This window comes from Nasonia vitripennis, chromosome 1 (assembly GCF_009193385.2).
Source record: "Nasonia vitripennis strain AsymCx chromosome 1, Nvit_psr_1.1, whole genome shotgun sequence".
In the NCBI taxonomy this organism is placed as follows: Eukaryota; Metazoa; Arthropoda; class Insecta; order Hymenoptera; family Pteromalidae; genus Nasonia; species Nasonia vitripennis.
In genome coordinates, this window is record NC_045757.1 from 8,747,008 (window position 1) to 8,765,563 (window position 18,556).

At 46.1% G+C, this 18,556-nt stretch overlaps 1 protein-coding gene across 1 annotated transcript; it reads left to right on the plus strand.

Annotated features, from left to right (window-relative positions):
• The first annotated feature begins 16,057 nt into the window (after positions 1 to 16,057).
• LOC100680531 lies at positions 16,058 to 17,858 on the plus strand. The gene is made up of 3 exons (XM_008219118.2): positions 16,058 to 16,114; positions 16,443 to 17,178; positions 17,258 to 17,858. Exons 1-3 carry the CDS (start codon positions 16,058 to 16,060, stop codon positions 17,788 to 17,790), a joined length of 1,326 nt encoding a protein of 441 aa, XP_008217340.1. The 3' UTR covers positions 17,791 to 17,858.
• Positions 17,859 to 18,556: the final 698 nt, after the last annotated feature.

Here is an 18,556-nt window from a genome sequence, read left to right on the forward strand (position 1 = left end):
AAAATCCTGGTAGAAATTGGAGTAGACGCAGTTATAGCATGTGCGGCCCAAGCAATCCAAGCAGGCCTATCGAAAACAGTTTTGGCATGGGTGGTATATGTGAAAATCCAGAAAAAACCGGACACTTCAGGGGGTCTGAGTGAACAAATTTGAAATTTGGGAGCACACCTACCCGACCACTTTTTTCGTTCTTTAGGTCATATAGAACCCGAAAAACCTTGGGTTCCCAAGATTAAAAAATAACTGTTTTTTTTTTGCCGGGCAGTTTAAATTCTCTTATGGGTATTTAACACGGGGAAAATAACCGAAAATCAGAAAATTGCCATTTTTTATCTGGAGGCGCAATCCAAAAATGTGTTTTAATAGAATCAAAGTATTAAAAAAAAGAATTAATTTGAGGGCTGGTGGGTTAAAAATGACTGCCTAGGTCAAAAGTGGTCTAGGCTTGGAAATGGAAAAAAATCACCAATTTTTCGATTTTTTACGAAAATCATAGATTTTTCTTATTTTTATAATCCTTATAACTTTTGATCCGAACGATCAATTTCGACCATCAGGGGCTCAAATTGTAACTCTTGTCTTCCGTTTTTGGTTTGAAAATTTAGAATAACATTTTCATTTTACGATCAGCTATATACATGACGATGAAAACGGCCAAAAAACGGCCATAATTGATAGGCATATACATGGCTGATCGTAAAATTAAAATGTTAATCAAATTTTTTAAAACGAAAATAGAAGAAAAAAGCTTTAATTTGAGCCCTGGATAATTAAAATTGGCCGCTCGGTTCAAAAGTTATAATAATTTTAAGAATAAGAGAAAGATCGCTGATTTTCGTAAAACATTTTACTCTTCGTGACTATTTACTAATTTCAAGCCTAGACAACTTTTTTCCCAGGCAACCATTTTTAACTCACCAGCCCTTAAACTGAAGCTCTCTTCTGATACTTCGATCCTAGCAATACACATTTTTGGATTGCACCTTTGTACACTGAGTGGGTAAAGTTGAATCGTGGCTTGTTTTCGATAATATTCCCCGTGTTAAATTCCCATAAGAGAATTTAAACTACCCGGCAAAAAACAGGTATTTTTTAATCTTGGGAACCCAAGGTTTTTCGGGTTCTATATGACCTAAAAAACGAAAAAAAGTGGTCGGGTAGGTGTGCTCCCAAATTTCAAATTGGTTCACTCAGACCCTCTGAAGTGTCCGGTTTTTTCTGGATTTGCACACATCCCTTTATGTGCACTAGTCTCGCAAATATCGATAAGGCGAAAAAGAAAAGCGCCCGCATGCGCCATCTATCTTCGCTAACCGTCACACTTGCAGAGATATCAAGTAGCGGGGGCGAAGCCTGCTGTTCGAACTATACCTTGTTTGGCAAAAATTTGACACATTAAAACATAATAAATAGCAAAATAAAAATTACTATTCTACAAATCTGCGAATCGCAATCAAAAGCTCACTATCGCCTCATCCCCCTCGCAGTGCAAATATAAAACAGCGCAGTAGTCCCACATCGCTCCCCAGAGCCTCAAGAGATTGGATACGTCAACAAGTCGACGACGAATCAAACCCATACATACATCGCGACCGTCGCACACAGTCTCGTCGGCCAAAGAAAGAAAAAAAATAGCACACGCACGAAATAAGAGGACACACGCACCGGCGCATATTTGTATTCCACTCTGGTCGTGTTTGCCGAAACATAATATTTCGGAGCGGGCCACTCGTCCTGCGCGCGTGTGTGTGTGTGTGTGTTTGCCCCACCGGCAGCAATACATCTTTCTCGTTTCCTCGAGAGAGAGAGAGAGAGAGAGAGAGAGAGAGAGAGAGAGAGAGAGAGAGAGAGAGAGAGAGAGAGAGAGAGAGAGAGTTGTCTTTCTTGTCGCCGCGAACTCGCGGATCTGCGAGGATGCATCGTGGGAAAGACACGTGAAATTCAAGTGAGATACGTGTGTACTTAACTAACGCCGAGATCATTCGAAAATTCATACGATCCAAGTTCAGCAGAGAAAACCACCTATACAGTAGTTTAAAAGCCGAAAACCCGGGAAAATACACTTCTCTAAGCCTTCCACCCTATACGTATACTCCTCGAAGCGAAACTTCGGAGCCTCACGTACGATCCGACTTCCCGCGGAGAGTGTGTGTTGGATTTGTTGGCGGTGTGTTGAACAAATGATTGCGCGCGGGGCTCGGCGAAAAACTTGGCTGTATATAACACCGTACGCGAGAAAAGCGGCGGCGTCGAGCCGTTCGCTCGCCTACTTCACTTGCGACTTGTCTCGCTGCCGCTTTTCTTTTCTCCTCCGCGTATAGAGAAAAGGTTCGCTCGAATTTCCCGGTGTTCTTTGCGCCGCTGAAAGCGATGAATTGGTCGGACGTGCTCTATGTTTTGATGAACGTTCGATCTACTGGTTTGAATTTTATATTTAATTTGCAGTGTTCTAACTATTTCTGAATTAAGAAATAATAATAATAAAGGAGGCACGGCCTAATCGCGCAGCTGTTTCACACCAGTCGAAGCGCGAAAAATCTAGCCGCAAAATTGCCCCTGATCCCGAAAAAGAAGCAAGAAAATCCCTCTCTCTCTGCCCCGCACGTATAAATACACAGAGCTGCGCGGACGAAAGCCAATAAGCGAAAGAGGCGCGCAGAGAGACGTCAAGCCGATAAGCCCCGATATAAGAGGCGTGTGACTCTCTCTTCCCCTTCTCGTTCGCCGCGAAAAACGCCTCGCGTCCTATCGTTCATCGCGACGCACTGCTCCCTCGAGTCCGCGTCCGAAAATACTGTATCTCTCCTCTCGGGCTGCCTTATCGACGGTCGAATAATGGAAGCATATTGAATAGATAACGCGGGAGGAACGCCCCCCCCCCCGCCCCCACGAGTGTATGTGGATTTTCGACGCGTGTATCTGATCCTTCGAAAGGAGTCTCCGGAGGATATTAGGGAATCGCTCCTTCCGTGCCCTGTTGGCCTTTTACGTGCGGCTAAGATTGAATGGGGGTCGCTGTGTTTTGGTTGCTGAATTCGTTGTTCTTCCACGTATTCTCAAGAACTTTCCGTAAATTCGCGCTGTACACACAGCGGTATGAAGGCGTTTATTGGATTTACTTGTTCGTGCACACAGTCATATTTCCTAACGCGAATCGACGTATGATAAATCTAAATCCGGATCCCACTCGATTTCCAGCGGCAAACACACGCACGTCCAAGTGGTTATCGAGTAAATCCGAGGGGAGGTATATGTGTATAGGTATATAGATGTATATGTATAGCAAGGGACAAACCTCGAGAGGCGACTGTTTTCCTTTTACTGGCTGCGCTGTGTCTTCTTCTCTGCTGCTGCTTCTCTTCGGAGAGTCGCGATGGGATACTGCAGAGAGGCGAGATTCGGTATTTTCTCGCCGCGCGTTATCTGGAAGTGGATTTTAAACTATTTCCTCTTCCTCGATTTCCAATTGCGATCCTTTGGGACTTTCGCTCTCTGGAAAGAGAGAAATATATTTTAAGCTAAGTCTTCCTGCGTAATTTAAACGGTACGATTATAAATGTCTTAATACTACAAAAATATACAGTAAGCAAGCATCAACTTCGTACACACGAACAAACGCCTACAAAATATCATCCACTCTCTATATATCCCTCGCGGCGCACTTTCTTCGAATTCCGGGGCGGCTTATCGATAAAGCATGTTCGCCGTTTTCAAACGGCTCGACTACACGCGCTCGGTTTCCGCGAATAAAAGCTCGCTCTCTCGCTTTTCACCGAAAGAAACATGCTGTTCGATCTATAAAGGCCGACCGTATCTCGATTCGTATCGGCTACCGTCGCCAGACGCACAATACCGGCCCATATGTTTGCAAGTGTGTGTGTGTGTGTGTGTGCGCGTGTGCACCACTGCGCGGGTGCGTGTATCGCAAAATCGTTTCTCTCGGGCGAGACGACGACTTCTTTTTCTTCTGCTTCACGGCAGCTTTTCTTCAACAAACCGTTACTACTTGGATATTCGCTTTTATCGCCGCTGCGGAGAGGATCGATAAGGTTATATACGCTTTGGCGCGGTGTACAGGGGCTGACTTTCTTATTCTTTGAGCTGCGGCGGCGGCTAACAAATTATTGGCGCACACGCAATCAATGGAGTTTTTTTGGGAAAATTTGTACCGTCGGTGGATTAGCTGCGTTTTCGCTAGCTGGGTCATCGAAGCTTATAAGGACCGTTAAAAACACTGCGTATACAATCCGCGAATAGAGTTATTCGCGAAAAATATACTGCCCGCAAGAGTCAGCTGCGGCCTCGCAGCAAAATTGAAAACATCAAATTTAATTCTCTCCCTCACAAGGCACTTAAAATTAAGATTCGCCCCTCGGATATCCAGCTATACAGCGAGAGAGAGGAGGGGGAGAAAAAGTAAAGTAAAGTAAAAAAGAAACGCGCTCGACTTTCATGCCCAGGCGGAAATGAGCTTTAATATCGAGGGGGCATTAACATATGCGATTACGAGCGGACGAGGTATACACTTACGCTAAAAAGCCCATCTACATCCACGTCCACACATGCACACATGCACATACACATGTGTCGCGACCATAAATTCGCGGCGCGTATAATCTCGACTGCTTCGGTGGCGCTCGAGATTTACTCGCTCGCGTGCGTTGTAAAAGCCGATGTATGGTTTACAGCCGCGAGGCCTGCAAGCGAGCGAGAAGAAAGAAGGTGTGCTCGCGCGCGAGCGAGTAGGTAGGCAGGCCTCCTTTTTGCTCGATAAAGCGGTGTATTAAAAAAAAAGGCACAGCCTGTGCTTGCGAGGATTATTTATAACGTGCGGCGCATGGTTGGGGATCGTTACGGGGGTTGTTGCGAGTTCTCGCGCGAAGTGAGTTGCTTTCTTCGAAATGAACTTAAATTCTATTTGTTCGCTGGTTAAACAAATAATTATCAAAATTTAGCAACTGAACGCACATTTGCTTAGAGCAGAAACGTCGAGCCTCATAAGAGTGTACACACGTGTATAGACACGAGAGCTTACTCGAGAGCCAGCATCGACTGATTTATCGGCCGCTTAATTAATCCGATACCCGATTAGATAGTCGCGCTATACTCGCGAGCTCCTAATCAAAGCCGGCGTGCTGTACACGGCGTGTTTGTCAAGCCGAGGCAAAGGACGCACACAATGAGACACACACTGAGGGAGAGAGAGATAGAGAAGCCCTTCGATATAGACGGAAATTTTGGTCGGAACGGAAGTGCGGTGGAATTCAATTGGAAGCTCGAGAGCTAGAGAGCAAAGTATGAATAATTGCCGAGTGTTCTGAAGAGTATGGTATATATAGGTGATCGATTGATTTTCTATTAGTGAATGTATACGTAGCACAGAAGAAAAAATGCGCAGGAATAGACCTGAGCAGTTACAGCATGGATAGCCCAAGTCAATTCTGGTCCGCCGAATGATGCTTTTTCTGCGTATGTATTATACTTGAATAAAATGAAAGACTGAATTACAGCAATTATCGAGAGCAGAAGCAGGTCCAAGAATAGGTGACACATCGTTATATATAACATTCAACGAGAGGATTAAGCTAAAGAAAACAGAAAAGCGCGTATGCGCCACCTGTCGCTACTGGCGAGAAACTAGGTCAGTCCAAAACGGTTTTGTTGTAAAGCTATATACACTGCCTATACGACTGATTCCAAGCGCTAGTGCAGCGGAACTTTTTTTCCCTCGTAGGCAGGACTAAGACGTACAAGAGGCTCCGCACCTCGGTATTTATACATGCGTGTTTGCTCGTATGTGCGCTCGCAGAGAGATACAGGCGCGACTGCATTACGACTTCCAGATAACAGCAGTCCACGCGAGGGACGTGGTTGCACGCATGAGAGGGATGTCTCGAGACTCTGTACGCGTCTACACTGCGTGCCTTTCTGTACTGACAAATAACTTGGCCATATACGCCGGAGAGGTCTTTAATCTTGGTTTGGATCGCACTATATACAGCTTTTCCGGGGATTTCATAGAGTCTTGGTGAGCTGCAGTCGCTTGCAGTGACCAGATATCGAACATAGAGTATCATAACAACTGCAACGGTTGCATAATACACAAGAATATTTATAAAACACGAAACCCATAAGTAAAAGCCGATCTATCCAGCAATGCAACACCCGCGTCGATACACCCCCCTCCACAACGATCAACCACGGTAGCGCGGCGATAGACTGCTCGATATGAACGTCGAATTAATTAAGCACGAATCGCCGATGTGCAGCCTAATTGGTCTAATTAACGAATGTTCGACGCGCGCGGAGGGCCACCGAGCGATAAGTCGTAATAAACGCATATAAACGCTCGCGTGCGTGCGCTGCTATAGGTACAGATACGAGAAGGATGAAGCGGTAGCATCGCTGAGACGGAGGATTACTAATCGCGCCGCGAAGCGTCTCCATGAGTACAGCCGCCGATCAATATATCCTTCGGAAGAGATGGACAGCGTTAGAATGGATGGTCATCAGGCTGCGCTTTTTCGGAAGTCGAGTGTCGAAATTTATCAGTCGGTTCAAAGTTTCTGTGCAAATAATAAATCTGTAAAAACCATCTTGTACGTAGTAATTAGGACACCGTATCGAGCATCTGACGCACAATCGATGTAACAAAATCAGTACAAAACTCGTTAAGTTATTCCTCGACCGAAGCTTATTAACGAGCCCAGGAACAGTCGCGTCATTTATCTCTACAAAGAAGCTCGCCGCGAAAGGTTACATAAGTGCCAGGACGAAGATAGTATCTATACTTGCGCGCAGCCGCCGAAAAAATAAAAGAACGAGAAGGAGAGAAGGCTGGAGAGAAAAATCTGCCGATCGCATATTTCACCGGTCGTCGCGGCGGAATAATTTAATCCGCCGGCGGGACCACTTAAGGCTTATCGAAGAGCTATACGGATACACCGCGGGCAACCTTGTCGCTCGTGTGTTGGCCTGGAAATCGGTATGTAGGCAGGCGGCTCGGAGAGAACAGGTGCTGAGCGTCGCCGTAAAACCAGCTGCTGCAGTCTCGATTATGCCAGTTGGCGGATTTCGATATCTATAGAAAGCTCTCGGGCTGCGAGGGAGCGACGATGCGGGTTTTTGGGGAAAAAGTAGCGAATTCCGGGACACGTGTTCTCGGTCATGCTGATTCTTCGTGGCTTCGGCTGTTATCTGATACTGATCAACAATAAAATTAAAATCGTTAAAGTCCGCATCGCACGCACTCGCAGAGAGCCGACAAGCTCGAGCTCTGCAGCAATCTCGAGAACAGATTCTCAAGGAAATCATCGTGCTTCGCCTGCTCCTCCGAATAAGTGTCTTATCAAGTGCCTGGCAGACAGCAGCGTGACTCGGCTCCTTTGGCAGATTTAGCCGTAGCTCGCGGGGTAATCGGATCGGCGCCCGGCAAAGCGCGAAGTCTGATCCGTCGGATGATGCCCACCTCCTACTCGCGCGCGTCCGACGCGATAAGTCGTGCCGTGAACGAGGGGGAAAACAGAGGAAAATTTTTCCAGCAGGAAAGACGTGTTCAACAAGCGACGAAATAATTACACACCGTTTTCTCACTCCTGCTAATGAAGCAAATGCGTCGAATGATAAAATACAATAAGGTGCGTATAGCGCTGAAATTAATTCACGCTCGCATTATCAAGCCAGTCGATAAATCGCGGCTAAGTAGACGTGCGGGTACACGAAAAGAAAACACGCCGTTCCACAGACACACACTCACGCGCCCAAGAAACACTCGCGGATGATTTATAGAGGCGCGGCGGGTGTACACGGTTTCACATAGGAAGGAACAACAAAATGGGCAAAGGATTAAATTAGCCTGGCTCGAAAACGCATGTCTAATGCGAACGCGAGAGAAATAATAATTGAAGATCCGCGATAAAAGCTTCCCGCGTACTGCGCGGAAATATATGCGCGCGAGCGCGCTCTATAGCTCCGGCAGATGTATGTCTTCCGGAAACATTGAGCCGAGAGAGCTATAGAGCGTCTTCCACGAAATTCCTCCGCGGCTTCTTATGCTCCTGTATATGGAGTGGGTGGAGGAGGCAGCTCTCTTTCTCTCGCAATTTAGATAATTAGACGTTTATGCAAATTCGCGGCTCTGTTGGGACGCTTCCGGGGCGAGCTGCTGCTGCTGTTGTTGTCGGTAGCGATGCTCTTCTTTGGTAGTGGGGTGTGTGCATCGGAGGTGGACTGCTGTTATACTGTAGTCGAACGCGTGGGAGTGGAAAAGGATGGGCTCACCTTGTGTATGTTCGCACATGAAATTCGGCGAATTTTAATAAAACAAAATTGACCATATAAAATATAACATATCCACCGCCAGCATATAACCGATCATTAAGTCCCGCGACTGCGTATATCAGCGCAGTTTAAAGCTTCGTCAGGACAATACGCGATACTATACAGACGCACGTCTGCGAGACAAAAGCTCGAGCGACACCCCGACTGAATGAGCCATTACGTGAAGCGTATATTATAATTATCGCGAGACAATCGGTCGCCGCGCGCTCTCATTCAGCCGCAAAGAAATAGCTACAGCCCCGCGGATAAGAAGAATGTTCGAGGGTGCGAAAACTCGTGTGTGCATCATCGGCACTCCTCCACGCGCTATATATACGTAATTGTAAATAAAATTCATCAGCATCAGCAGCAGAGAGAGAGATAGTTGCCGGAAGCTCGTTGTGTCGCACGTGCGAGATATATATCTGCGTGATACGTGCGCGAGTTAAGAGAGACAGAGACTTGCTGCTGGGATTGTTAATTATACTGCAAGCTCTGGCCGCGTCGCGTCGATTTTCCCCAGGAAAGTGTAGGACTAGATTTTTTTCCCCACTAATTAGGAGTGACGCTCTTAATGCGAGATAGGAATTCACTTACTCGTTCGGGATGTAATTAACAGCCGCGGCGTGTGTCTGTGTGTGTATAAGTGCGATTTGCCTGAAAATCGACGCGAATTTACAAGCTTCGAGAGCTGCAGACGAGGGATTATGCTTTAATTAATTCGAAATTGAATGCTATACGGCTCGCGGAAAAAAATTCTTTCCCGCGCGAAAAAGCCGGAAATAATTAGATATAATTGACGAAAGCTCGCGCGCGTGCGACAAATCAATTTTAAGAATATAACACTACAGTGCGAGCTCTAATTGCAAAAGTATATCGCGCAGTCATCAATTACACTAATTCACTATTTCGCAGCAGTCAATCAAGCAGGCACTCTAAAATAAAGGAGAGGGATAGAGAAAGCACGTCGTCGTCTCTCTAACGATCAATCATCTCTCTCTCTCTCTCTCTCTCTCTCTCTCTCTCTCTCTCTCTCTCTCTCTCTCTCTCTCTCTCTCTCTCTCTCTCTCTCTCTCTAGGCCGAGATTTTATGCCTGTAACTTTGAAAATTAAAGCACTGCAGCAGCTGAAAAGCTCTGGGAGAGAGAATTAATTACAGCAGCAGTAGGGCCGCGACGCAAAAAGCCGATGCCCGAAGACATATAAAACGTCGCGCGCGAAAGAGAAAAGACGGTCGCGGCGGCTCGTTAAATGGGCAGATTGTTCGTTTGTCGCCAGAGAGCGAAACAAACAATATCCTGGCTGCATTGCGCGAGGCGAGAAGTCTGAAAGAGCGCGACGCGCCGGAGCAGTGTCGCACGCGCGCAAGAGCAGCGGGGGAGGCCGGAAAAATGAGGAGGAAGATCGACGACGGGGCCGCTCTCTGTGTGTTTTTTGAGCCCGAGGCTGTGCGAGCGGCGAATAACGAGTGCCAACGGGGAGTCATTAGCGAGGGAGTATAGGCGGGATTTTTAAATGGCGAATATTCGTGGAGGGTATCGGTTGGCAGCTGAAGAAGGGGATCGTTAAGGGCAAGTGTCGATGTATGTTTTTGTGCGCGAGGAGAAACAATTATTTATGGTACACCCTGAATCCAGTAGCCTCTCGCGTGAAAGATTCAAAATCTTTATATCATACAAGTCCAGTATTCGTATAAAAAGCCGATGTAATTACGCCCATCGAGCACTAAAATCCCCCACACCCGCGGTAGCCTTAAAACAGTAAACCGAGAATAACCGACGCAGTCGTACTTCGTTTGTATACACCCGATCTCAACAGCAACAACTTCGGCAAATCCGTGTATAAAATGCAAATAGCCCCGAAAGCCCGAGGCTCCAGCCTCGTAAGAAACAATTACGAGCATGCATCCGCGCGCGTAATCGCCCGCTCGCGAAAACGCAGCCCCAAAAAGAGCACATCCCCGGCGGTGGGCCTCTCTCTCTCTCTCTCTCTCTCTCTCTCTCTCTCTCTCTCTCTCTCTCTCTCGTAAAGCCATAAAGTCGCGCTGCCCGTCGTAAAAGCGCGCACAAGCGTCGGACAAACGCGGACTTGGCTGTGTATACGGTGTATTATACCCAGGCGCGTGTGTGGCAGGAGTTTATCGCACGCGGGTATATGATTGATAATGAATCGCGCGAGCGCGAGCGAGACCGGCGAGCTCGTAAACTCACGGGAGGTCCGGAATTTCCGAGGGGTAATTGATCTCGCCTCGTTAGGGAGAGGCTCGAAATTTTGATGCTGGGCGACGCTGCGCGAGCCGTTGGCTGGGAGAAACTTGATAATTATGGTATTTATCCAAACGGATTTTTTCATTTTTTACATAGATCCTACACCCGCTAATCAGGACCGCATGTGCTGTTTACCGATGAGATAACGATTGTATCGCGGAGAGATGCACTCATTCTCTGGATCGATATCTATCTTCTTGTCGCCCCATCGCGTTAATGAAATTGTATAACCGTCGCGACGCGTTGATAAAGAGCCGAAGAGCGATCAAATTATTATTCTACAGCGAGAGGCGCAGAGAGGATTAATTAACTTTCACCGCACACGACCGTGTACCCGCGGGATATTTCGCGTAATATATTGTTGGACGATCATGCGTGAACGAGACGAGGATTTTCGGGAGTAGATGTGGCCGACGGTATGGATCGCGATTGTATTGCGCCGGACCGTTGCGCGGTGTTGTTCTAGGTGGATTTTGAAGGGATGGGGTGCGATTTGGGTGTGCGAAGATTTGATCGATGTTATATTATATTAACGAATATTGGTCTGGTGAATGTGGGAACTTATCGGAATGACTTTTGTACTTTTCAGATGGTGCCTTCCAGTGAGGATTTGAGGTCGAGAGGACCAAGAAAAATTCAATTAAACAATACGAATGTATATTGATGATTGATAAATAAAATATGAAAAAAGGCTCAAATGTCGTTAACTATCGTCGGAATAATATTAGTTTTGCTAAGAAAAATATTACTGGAAAGGCGTCAAGTGTCAGTTAAGCAAGCTGCGCGGATTACAGTTTTCTCGCCCAACATTCCACCGCAGCCTATCATAATTATACACACACACAACCGACGACAGAACTTTTTCAAAATCTCTGAAAACTTCATTCCACACACTTGCCTCTTCGAGAACAACTCATCCTAATACCCAAGTTATATTCCTCAACACTCTGCCCGACATCCCTACAATCTCCCTCGATACATCCTCGCGAGCCTCGGAGCCTACAAACGAGGGCATCGCATACGCACATGTACAAGCTCTACCTACCTAAGGCTAAAGTGAAACCCATAATTACAGCCAGCGCTGCGTAATTGCCACGAGGCACCGGTGGAATCCCGTATACACAGAGCCGATACGCGCGTATACGATAGGATCGCATTTATACACATCGACGGCTGTAAGGAGCTGCATATCCGTAACGACCCGTTTGTTCGGCTGCTTCCTACCGATCATTTGTCTCGCGTGTGATCGGTTTTTGCGAACAACGCGTGGCTCGCGGCGTATATGAGTTGTCTACTTACAGGCGGCTTCGACTTTTTCTCAGTATTGAAACACGGGACAAACAGAACTATAAATTTGTTTGCACGTGCAGCGCGGGTCGAGCCAGTTTTTCTGTTCCAGAGATTAACGAGGGGCTAATTTGTATGTTTCAGATGTCCGAAGGTGAGTAAAACAAAAGGGTTTTCTCGTATTCGAAACATTGAGCGCAAAATCTTTCTTTTTCTAAGAAATTAATTGTCATTCCTCGATAAACATTCTAATTAAATCAATTAGACGCTCCAGCATCCACCCTTTTTCCCTCGCCATTCCTTTATCCCGACTTCTAACGCGATTTCCGCCGTCATCTTCGACTGTCACAGCAGCCGCCGCGTTTCTTCTTCACTGAAGCCGTATATAGACTCGCGCCCCTCGCCGAAATTCCCTCTCGGCATTGATTGCAGGTTCACGGTCCGGAACCCCGATCGTCGCGTCCTTGCCTCCGAACAATTAAGGCTTCGAGATCAACCCTCGCCGGCGTCTTCTTCTTATTCTTCCGAGTCCCTTGATTTTCCCGCCGTCGACTGCTCTTACGCTTTGGTAACGCCTATGCGCGCTTTTTTTCTGAGGCTTTGTTATAACACGTATTGGATCGTCTATTGTTAGAAAAACGCTTTCCCAAGTATATCACAACAAAAAAGCTTCAGGTAAAGTACACGTTTGCGATCTTGCCATTGATTACCGCTCGAGAGCCAAAGAAACGTGCGAGACATCTCTATTTCAAACTACAAACCGCTCGAAACTCCCTCCGATCAAACCGCGTCCAGTTCCCTGCTCGCGCACCATTTTCTCTCTCCCTGCATTCTTGTACCCGATGAGTCGGAGGCGAGGCGCGTGCAGCTCGTATAGCGAAAAGTTAAAGACCCCCAATCGGCCGCGTCAAAATGTTTATTTGCATTACACGGAATGAAGTTGTAATGCAATAATTTGCGGTTTCGAGACTTGCCTTTGAGATATATATGTATAAAGTCGACGATTTCGAAGTAGGAGGATCTCCACTTTTCGCGTCCGCGCGAAATTGGCGAGACGCCGGCGTGGCAGCCGCTCATTATACGCCGGCCGAAAGAAAGCTGCGGCACTGGCGTAACCCATTATTAAAGCTGTTTCTCACTTTTATGAAACAAAGAAGCTCGAATAAAGCGATAAAATACTGTACGCGCGCGCGTGTGTGTTGGACCATTACACGGTATTAACGCCGTTGAATTAACCGTCGAAATGACGTCGGTGCGTTATATACACACGAGAGAGCGTCATGAATTTTCATCGGAGAACGGTCGAAAGTGCGGAGGTGTCGGAATGATAGACTGCTCGGTGTGCACCTTTGGTTCGTTGAATAAACATTTACAAGAGGTTTGTTGCGCGTAGAGTATAATAACCGTTCTCACAAAATTCTTCGAAAACTTTTTCGCGTCAAAATTTTCTTCGCACAACTCGGCGTTCTATCGATTTTCCTCTCCCCCCAACGCGCGGGGAAAAAACTTGAGGCAAGATTCGAGCTTTGCATAATCAGCTGAGCGTCGGGTAACTCGTCGCGCGCGACGACGAAGCAAACTTCGGCCGGTCTCTAGCGCGGAAAGTTTTTCAACATCCTTTTTTTGCTCTTCTCCTGTCCCTCATTCTCCCGGTTTCGTCGTCGCCGTCGTCGTCGTCGACGTATATAAAGCCGCCATCGACGCGATGTGACCAGCGTGAACGTCGTTAATTACGACGTTCTCCGCGGAGCCTCGAAGAAGTGCCGATAATAAAAAGTTACGTCGTTGTTGTCGTCGCCTCTTGCCTATACGTATAGGTATACCACCTTATGTAGCGGCTGGAAAAGCTAGTGCGAGGTGTCTAATCTCATCAGGCTGGTGCGCGAGAAAAGAACTGGATAAATTAAAGCAATAAATTGCGGATATAGTGTTGATGTGTAGCGTTTATTGCTGTGTCTGGAAATGGTGTGTTGCTAAACGCATCGTAGGTGTGATATTATTTTATCGTACACGTGTAACGTTCGATATTATTCGATGCATAAAAAACAATAATTCAACCTACAAACTATGCATCTCCGACACATCGAAATCGTCCTGCTCTCCGCAAGAGCCGAGAATTCAGCCGACACGACTCGACGTTCCCGAGACAAACGCGACTCGAGTCATAACGGACGCGCATATTTCCCTCGGCAAGGGTGTACGCTCGCGCGGTCGAGGATGCAGCACTAGCTCCTAATGCGCGTTTCGTGTCGCAGGGAATCGCGCGAGCGCGCGGCGCTTGTAGGGGAGACCGGGACACGGGGCGAATCACTTTTTTATGGCTCGGCGTTCTTGAAAAATAAAATAAGCCCGGCGAGATATTCCCGGCGGCGCTAAAACGCGCAGCGCTGAGAGGATAACTCTTTTTCACGGCCATCGATGCAATAACGCTATATGTGACTTCTCGATGAAAATTGAAATAGGAGAGTATAACAGCTCGAAGTTAGCGCGTTCTGGTAGAGAAATAAAATTGCGCTTTTTTCGAAATCGAGATGAATAATTCAAGGAACACTTCGCGGCGTTACATCGATTTCCCATTGAAATCGAAGGCAACTCCGAGGGCGCATCCATATACGCAGTGAGGGAAGTTAGCATACGGGCCGCGTAAAATAGAGCGACGGCGAAGGCGTGAGTATGAATTGAGTGACGAGGGATGCAGGACACGTGTTTCCAGGAAGACGACGACCTGTCGTCGCCTACTTCTTACAAGCGTAATGTTCCCGCCGGCGCAGTTCAGTTCCCGTACGTCTGCATACATACGCGCGTATGCTGTCGATAAAAGGGGAGAGTCGAGATGTATGCGTTAAGTGCCAACTCAAGTCGTTCTATTCCTTTTCCTCTCTCTCTGAAGCGTCTCTATTTTTTCACTATCTTCGCTTCTTATCTCCGCCTCCTCGAAAGAAAGATTGTAAATATAAAAGCTCCGTGTGTAGGGATAAAAGTGTATATATAGCTGCAAACTCATCTCGTGCGATTGATCCGACACTCGTCGGACAGAAGCGGAAATAAAGAAAGCATCCGCGCAGCCGTACTGTATATACGGGATAGAGAAGGAACTACTCGCACGGACAACAGAGAGAAAAGTGTAGGGGCAGCAGTAGCACTCGACTAAGAGCGAACGTGAGCTGTATCGCCAACCACGGCTTTAATAAACCCCTTGGATTCCTAGCTCGCAACGCACCATTGTGGCGCCCAACGACCCTCCTAGGTAACTTCTGTCTCTCCCTCCCACTTTCATTATCTGCTTCCCCCTCTCTCCCTCCCTCTTCTGGCGCTTCCTCTTTGTCCCAGAGTATTCTGTTCTATCTGCGCGCCGAGTCCTCAGATCGCCGACTGCACGACTTTCCAGGCGAGAGTAGAGAGAGAGAGAGAGAGAGAGAGAGAGAGGGAGAGAGAGAGAGAGAGAGAGAGAGAGAGAGGTTTCTTCGACTCAATATCCCCTTTGTTTGGGACACTTACGCGCGAGAGGATGTCGCGCGAAGGCGTTTCCGGGGAAAGCGTCGGAGGAAACAAAACTTGATTGTGAGCTGAAGTTCGAGTTCTCAAAAAAGGGTGTTCAGCGCTGGCCTTGGTTTTGCATAATTTTACAACTTCTGCCTCTTCGAATGCTTCACGTGTCTTCTACTACATCCAAATTTTACAATCGTTACGCTCAAGTATATACGAAGTTACGCTCAACAAAGAAGTAAACATTAAACGTTCCTTGCTCTGCAAACAAGCTGTGCCTAATAAATCACTTGGACGTCTTAAAAGGCCAACAGCAATATCGCAGGGGTTGCTCCGCCACAGGCACACACATACACCCTCGAAAAGAAAAGAGAACACATTGTAAAGTGGCATGCGCCTGCATTACGGGTCAGCGCGCGTGCGGCGACGGCTGAATTCAACGCTGCGGATCTCGTGAACACGTGGCCTACTGCTTATTGCACTTCGGCTCGAGAGCCATCGAAACTTATACGCATCATCCATACATACGTTGTGCCATTCATTACACTCGTTTGCTTTGTAATGCAGTTTATTAAAGACTCTGTGTTCACGCAGTCTTTGTGTGTAGGATAGCTTTCGGAAAATATTTTCGAAACTTTTAAGATAAATTATAATGGTGCGTAATCATATTTTTTAGAGAAGATGACGTTTAATCGAACATGAATTTGCAAAAGATCAAGTTTCTCGGAATTATTTTGATTATACTGTACAGTCAGGTACGATAACTTTTCAAGGGGTTTAAAAATAGTTGGATGAAAAACAGTAAAGCTGGAATTAGGTTATCTCTTCAACGCTTAGCATCATGGAATTTTCGCTCAGTGTGGGAGATAAATAGAGCTGCATGTTTCGATGAGTCTATACTCTTATTATTTAGTGTTCGGCTGTTCGTCGTGACAAAACGCGTGTCTAGCACTAATTTAAGTACTTCGTAATAAAGTCTCAGGACAACTTTCTAAATGGATGTTAAGTTTGTAATCGTTTCAACATTATTGTTTTTTGTACGTAAGTAATAGAAACACGAAACAAAACGCAATTTTTCCATAGTTAAATATTCTGATCTATATTTCAGGATTCAGTAAATCCGAATCTTACTGTGGCATAAAGTACGATCCGGATAGTACGCCTAACAACGACGTGCTCAGAATTCAATCAGAGAATGGTCCACTCATTTACGTAATCAACAGCACTCATGGACCAGCATTCCACTACCCATCCGTGACAGGTGACATTTACTGCGTTTACTATGGCTCTGAAGGTGCGTTACTTTCGATTCCCAGGATATATTTTGCTTGTTCCGGCTCCTCCTTAAAAGTGACCGGTCGCAATGGTCGGAAATTATTCAATACAACTTACCTGACGAAATCTTGGAAGTCACCGGTGTATAGTTTACACAAATATGGGCAATTTAATTTTAACCATGAAAACCTTTCATGCATCGACACACCCGTTTCGAAGATGCAACTCCATAAGAAAACTCAATTCCTTCACGACTACAAGTACATAGATCGGAATTATTATCAAGTTGGCTTCAAAGTTAGCGAGATCGATTTCTTGACGTGTTACCACATCGTTCAGATAAGCGGATTTTACCTTTTTGGTCATGCCACTGTGCCAGCATTGATAAAGAAGAGTCCCAAATTAACTGGGACTTACGAATACAGAGAAGGGATAATAAGAAATAAGAACACCATCAATTTTACCGAAATCTACACAAAAGAATTCCAGATGCAACATCTACGAACCCTAATGAACAAGGAAACTGTGCAAAAATACTTTTCTGGTATACTTCTAATTACATACTATTTCAAATGTATTATCATTCGACAAAAGTGAATATTTGATAAGCTTACAATTTTCAGACGACAATTACTTGGTCAAAGGACACTTGGTATCTAAGGACGACTTTTTCTACAAAGCTCAGCAAATCAGTACGTTCAATTACGATAACACCTTTCCAATCTGGCGCAGCATAAAAGAAGGCAACTGGCAATTGATTGGGGAGATCGTTCGAAAACTGGCCGATCAGTCCGTCTCGGATATGGAAATTTACACTCTCCCCTTCGATTTTCTGCACGTGAACAGTAGCACCGACTTTTTTGCCCAAAATCTGAACACTTCCATGTACATCCCGAAAATTCTTGCCAAGGTGGTATTCTCCTCTACGAATCACGAACGAGGCTTGGTGTTTCACACCGCCAACGATCCCTACATCAACAGGGCAGAAATGAAAAAGTTGATGCTGGAAGCCGAAGTTGGTCTGTGCACGAGACTACTGGACTGCGATTATCATCCGGAATTTCACGTGGTGAAGAGAGGCCTGACGTACTGCTGTGCGCTCGAAGACAGCAAGATAAGAAATTTCGTCATGAATCGAATACGAGTAAAAGTTTAATTTACGCTATTGAATCGATTATCGTTGTTTAAAAAGTCATCGAGTAAAAGAAAAATTTTCCCACTTCATTTGCGACTACCTGCGTTTACTTACATTGCTCTCCATAGACCTGCATATGTGTAGGACTGAGGAAACACTCGTAAGGTAAATTTAGCTACTGCAAAACACGCAAACGACATCTCGTTCTCCATAAGGTAGCGGAAAAAATCGATTTTCTCCTTGTTGCCTCGCGGTATGAAGTACCGAGATACACACGCGGCGCAATAAGCACATGGCTTCCGTTCCGTGTGTCCACAAACGCGAAGTAGTAGTAGTAGTAGCAGCAGCAGCAGCACGGGCTTTACGTGGCTATTTTGCAAGCTGGTAGCCATGTTTTACCTTCCGAGAAACCAGTCGCCAATGTCCGAGATATTTGCGCTAAGCCAACAGGCGGAGTTCCTTTGCTCCCCGGGTGTATTCCGTTATTGCTTCGAGAGTAGCGCGACATTTCGAAACGTTTCGTGAAATGAACAACAAAGAAGTGCAGCGTTTGACGATTTTCAAAGTTAGAATTTTGAGCTTACTCTGCGTATCTCTGGAAAAATTTGCATTCAAAACTGTTGTGACAACGTTGTCCTCATTACCTCCGACATCACCTCGAATAAACAGACGACAAAAATTAATCACGTCAAAGCGGGTATCTCTGCTGATATCGAATTTCACGTACAATATCGAATTATCGCAGCAATAGCAGCCATCAGTTTGAAAAGTATCCACGAGAAAAAAA

Coding starts and splice junctions, on each gene's coding strand:
- LOC100680531 (XM_008219118.2), top strand. CDS start 16,058: ATGAATTTGCAAAAGATCAAGTTTCTCGGAATTATTTTGATTATACTG. Junction 16,115..16,442: donor TGATTATACTGTACAGTCAG/GTACGATAACTT, acceptor ATTTTTCCATAG/TTAAATATTCTGATCTATAT. Junction 17,179..17,257: donor TGTGCAAAAATACTTTTCTG/GTATACTTCTAA, acceptor TACAATTTTCAG/ACGACAATTACTTGGTCAAA.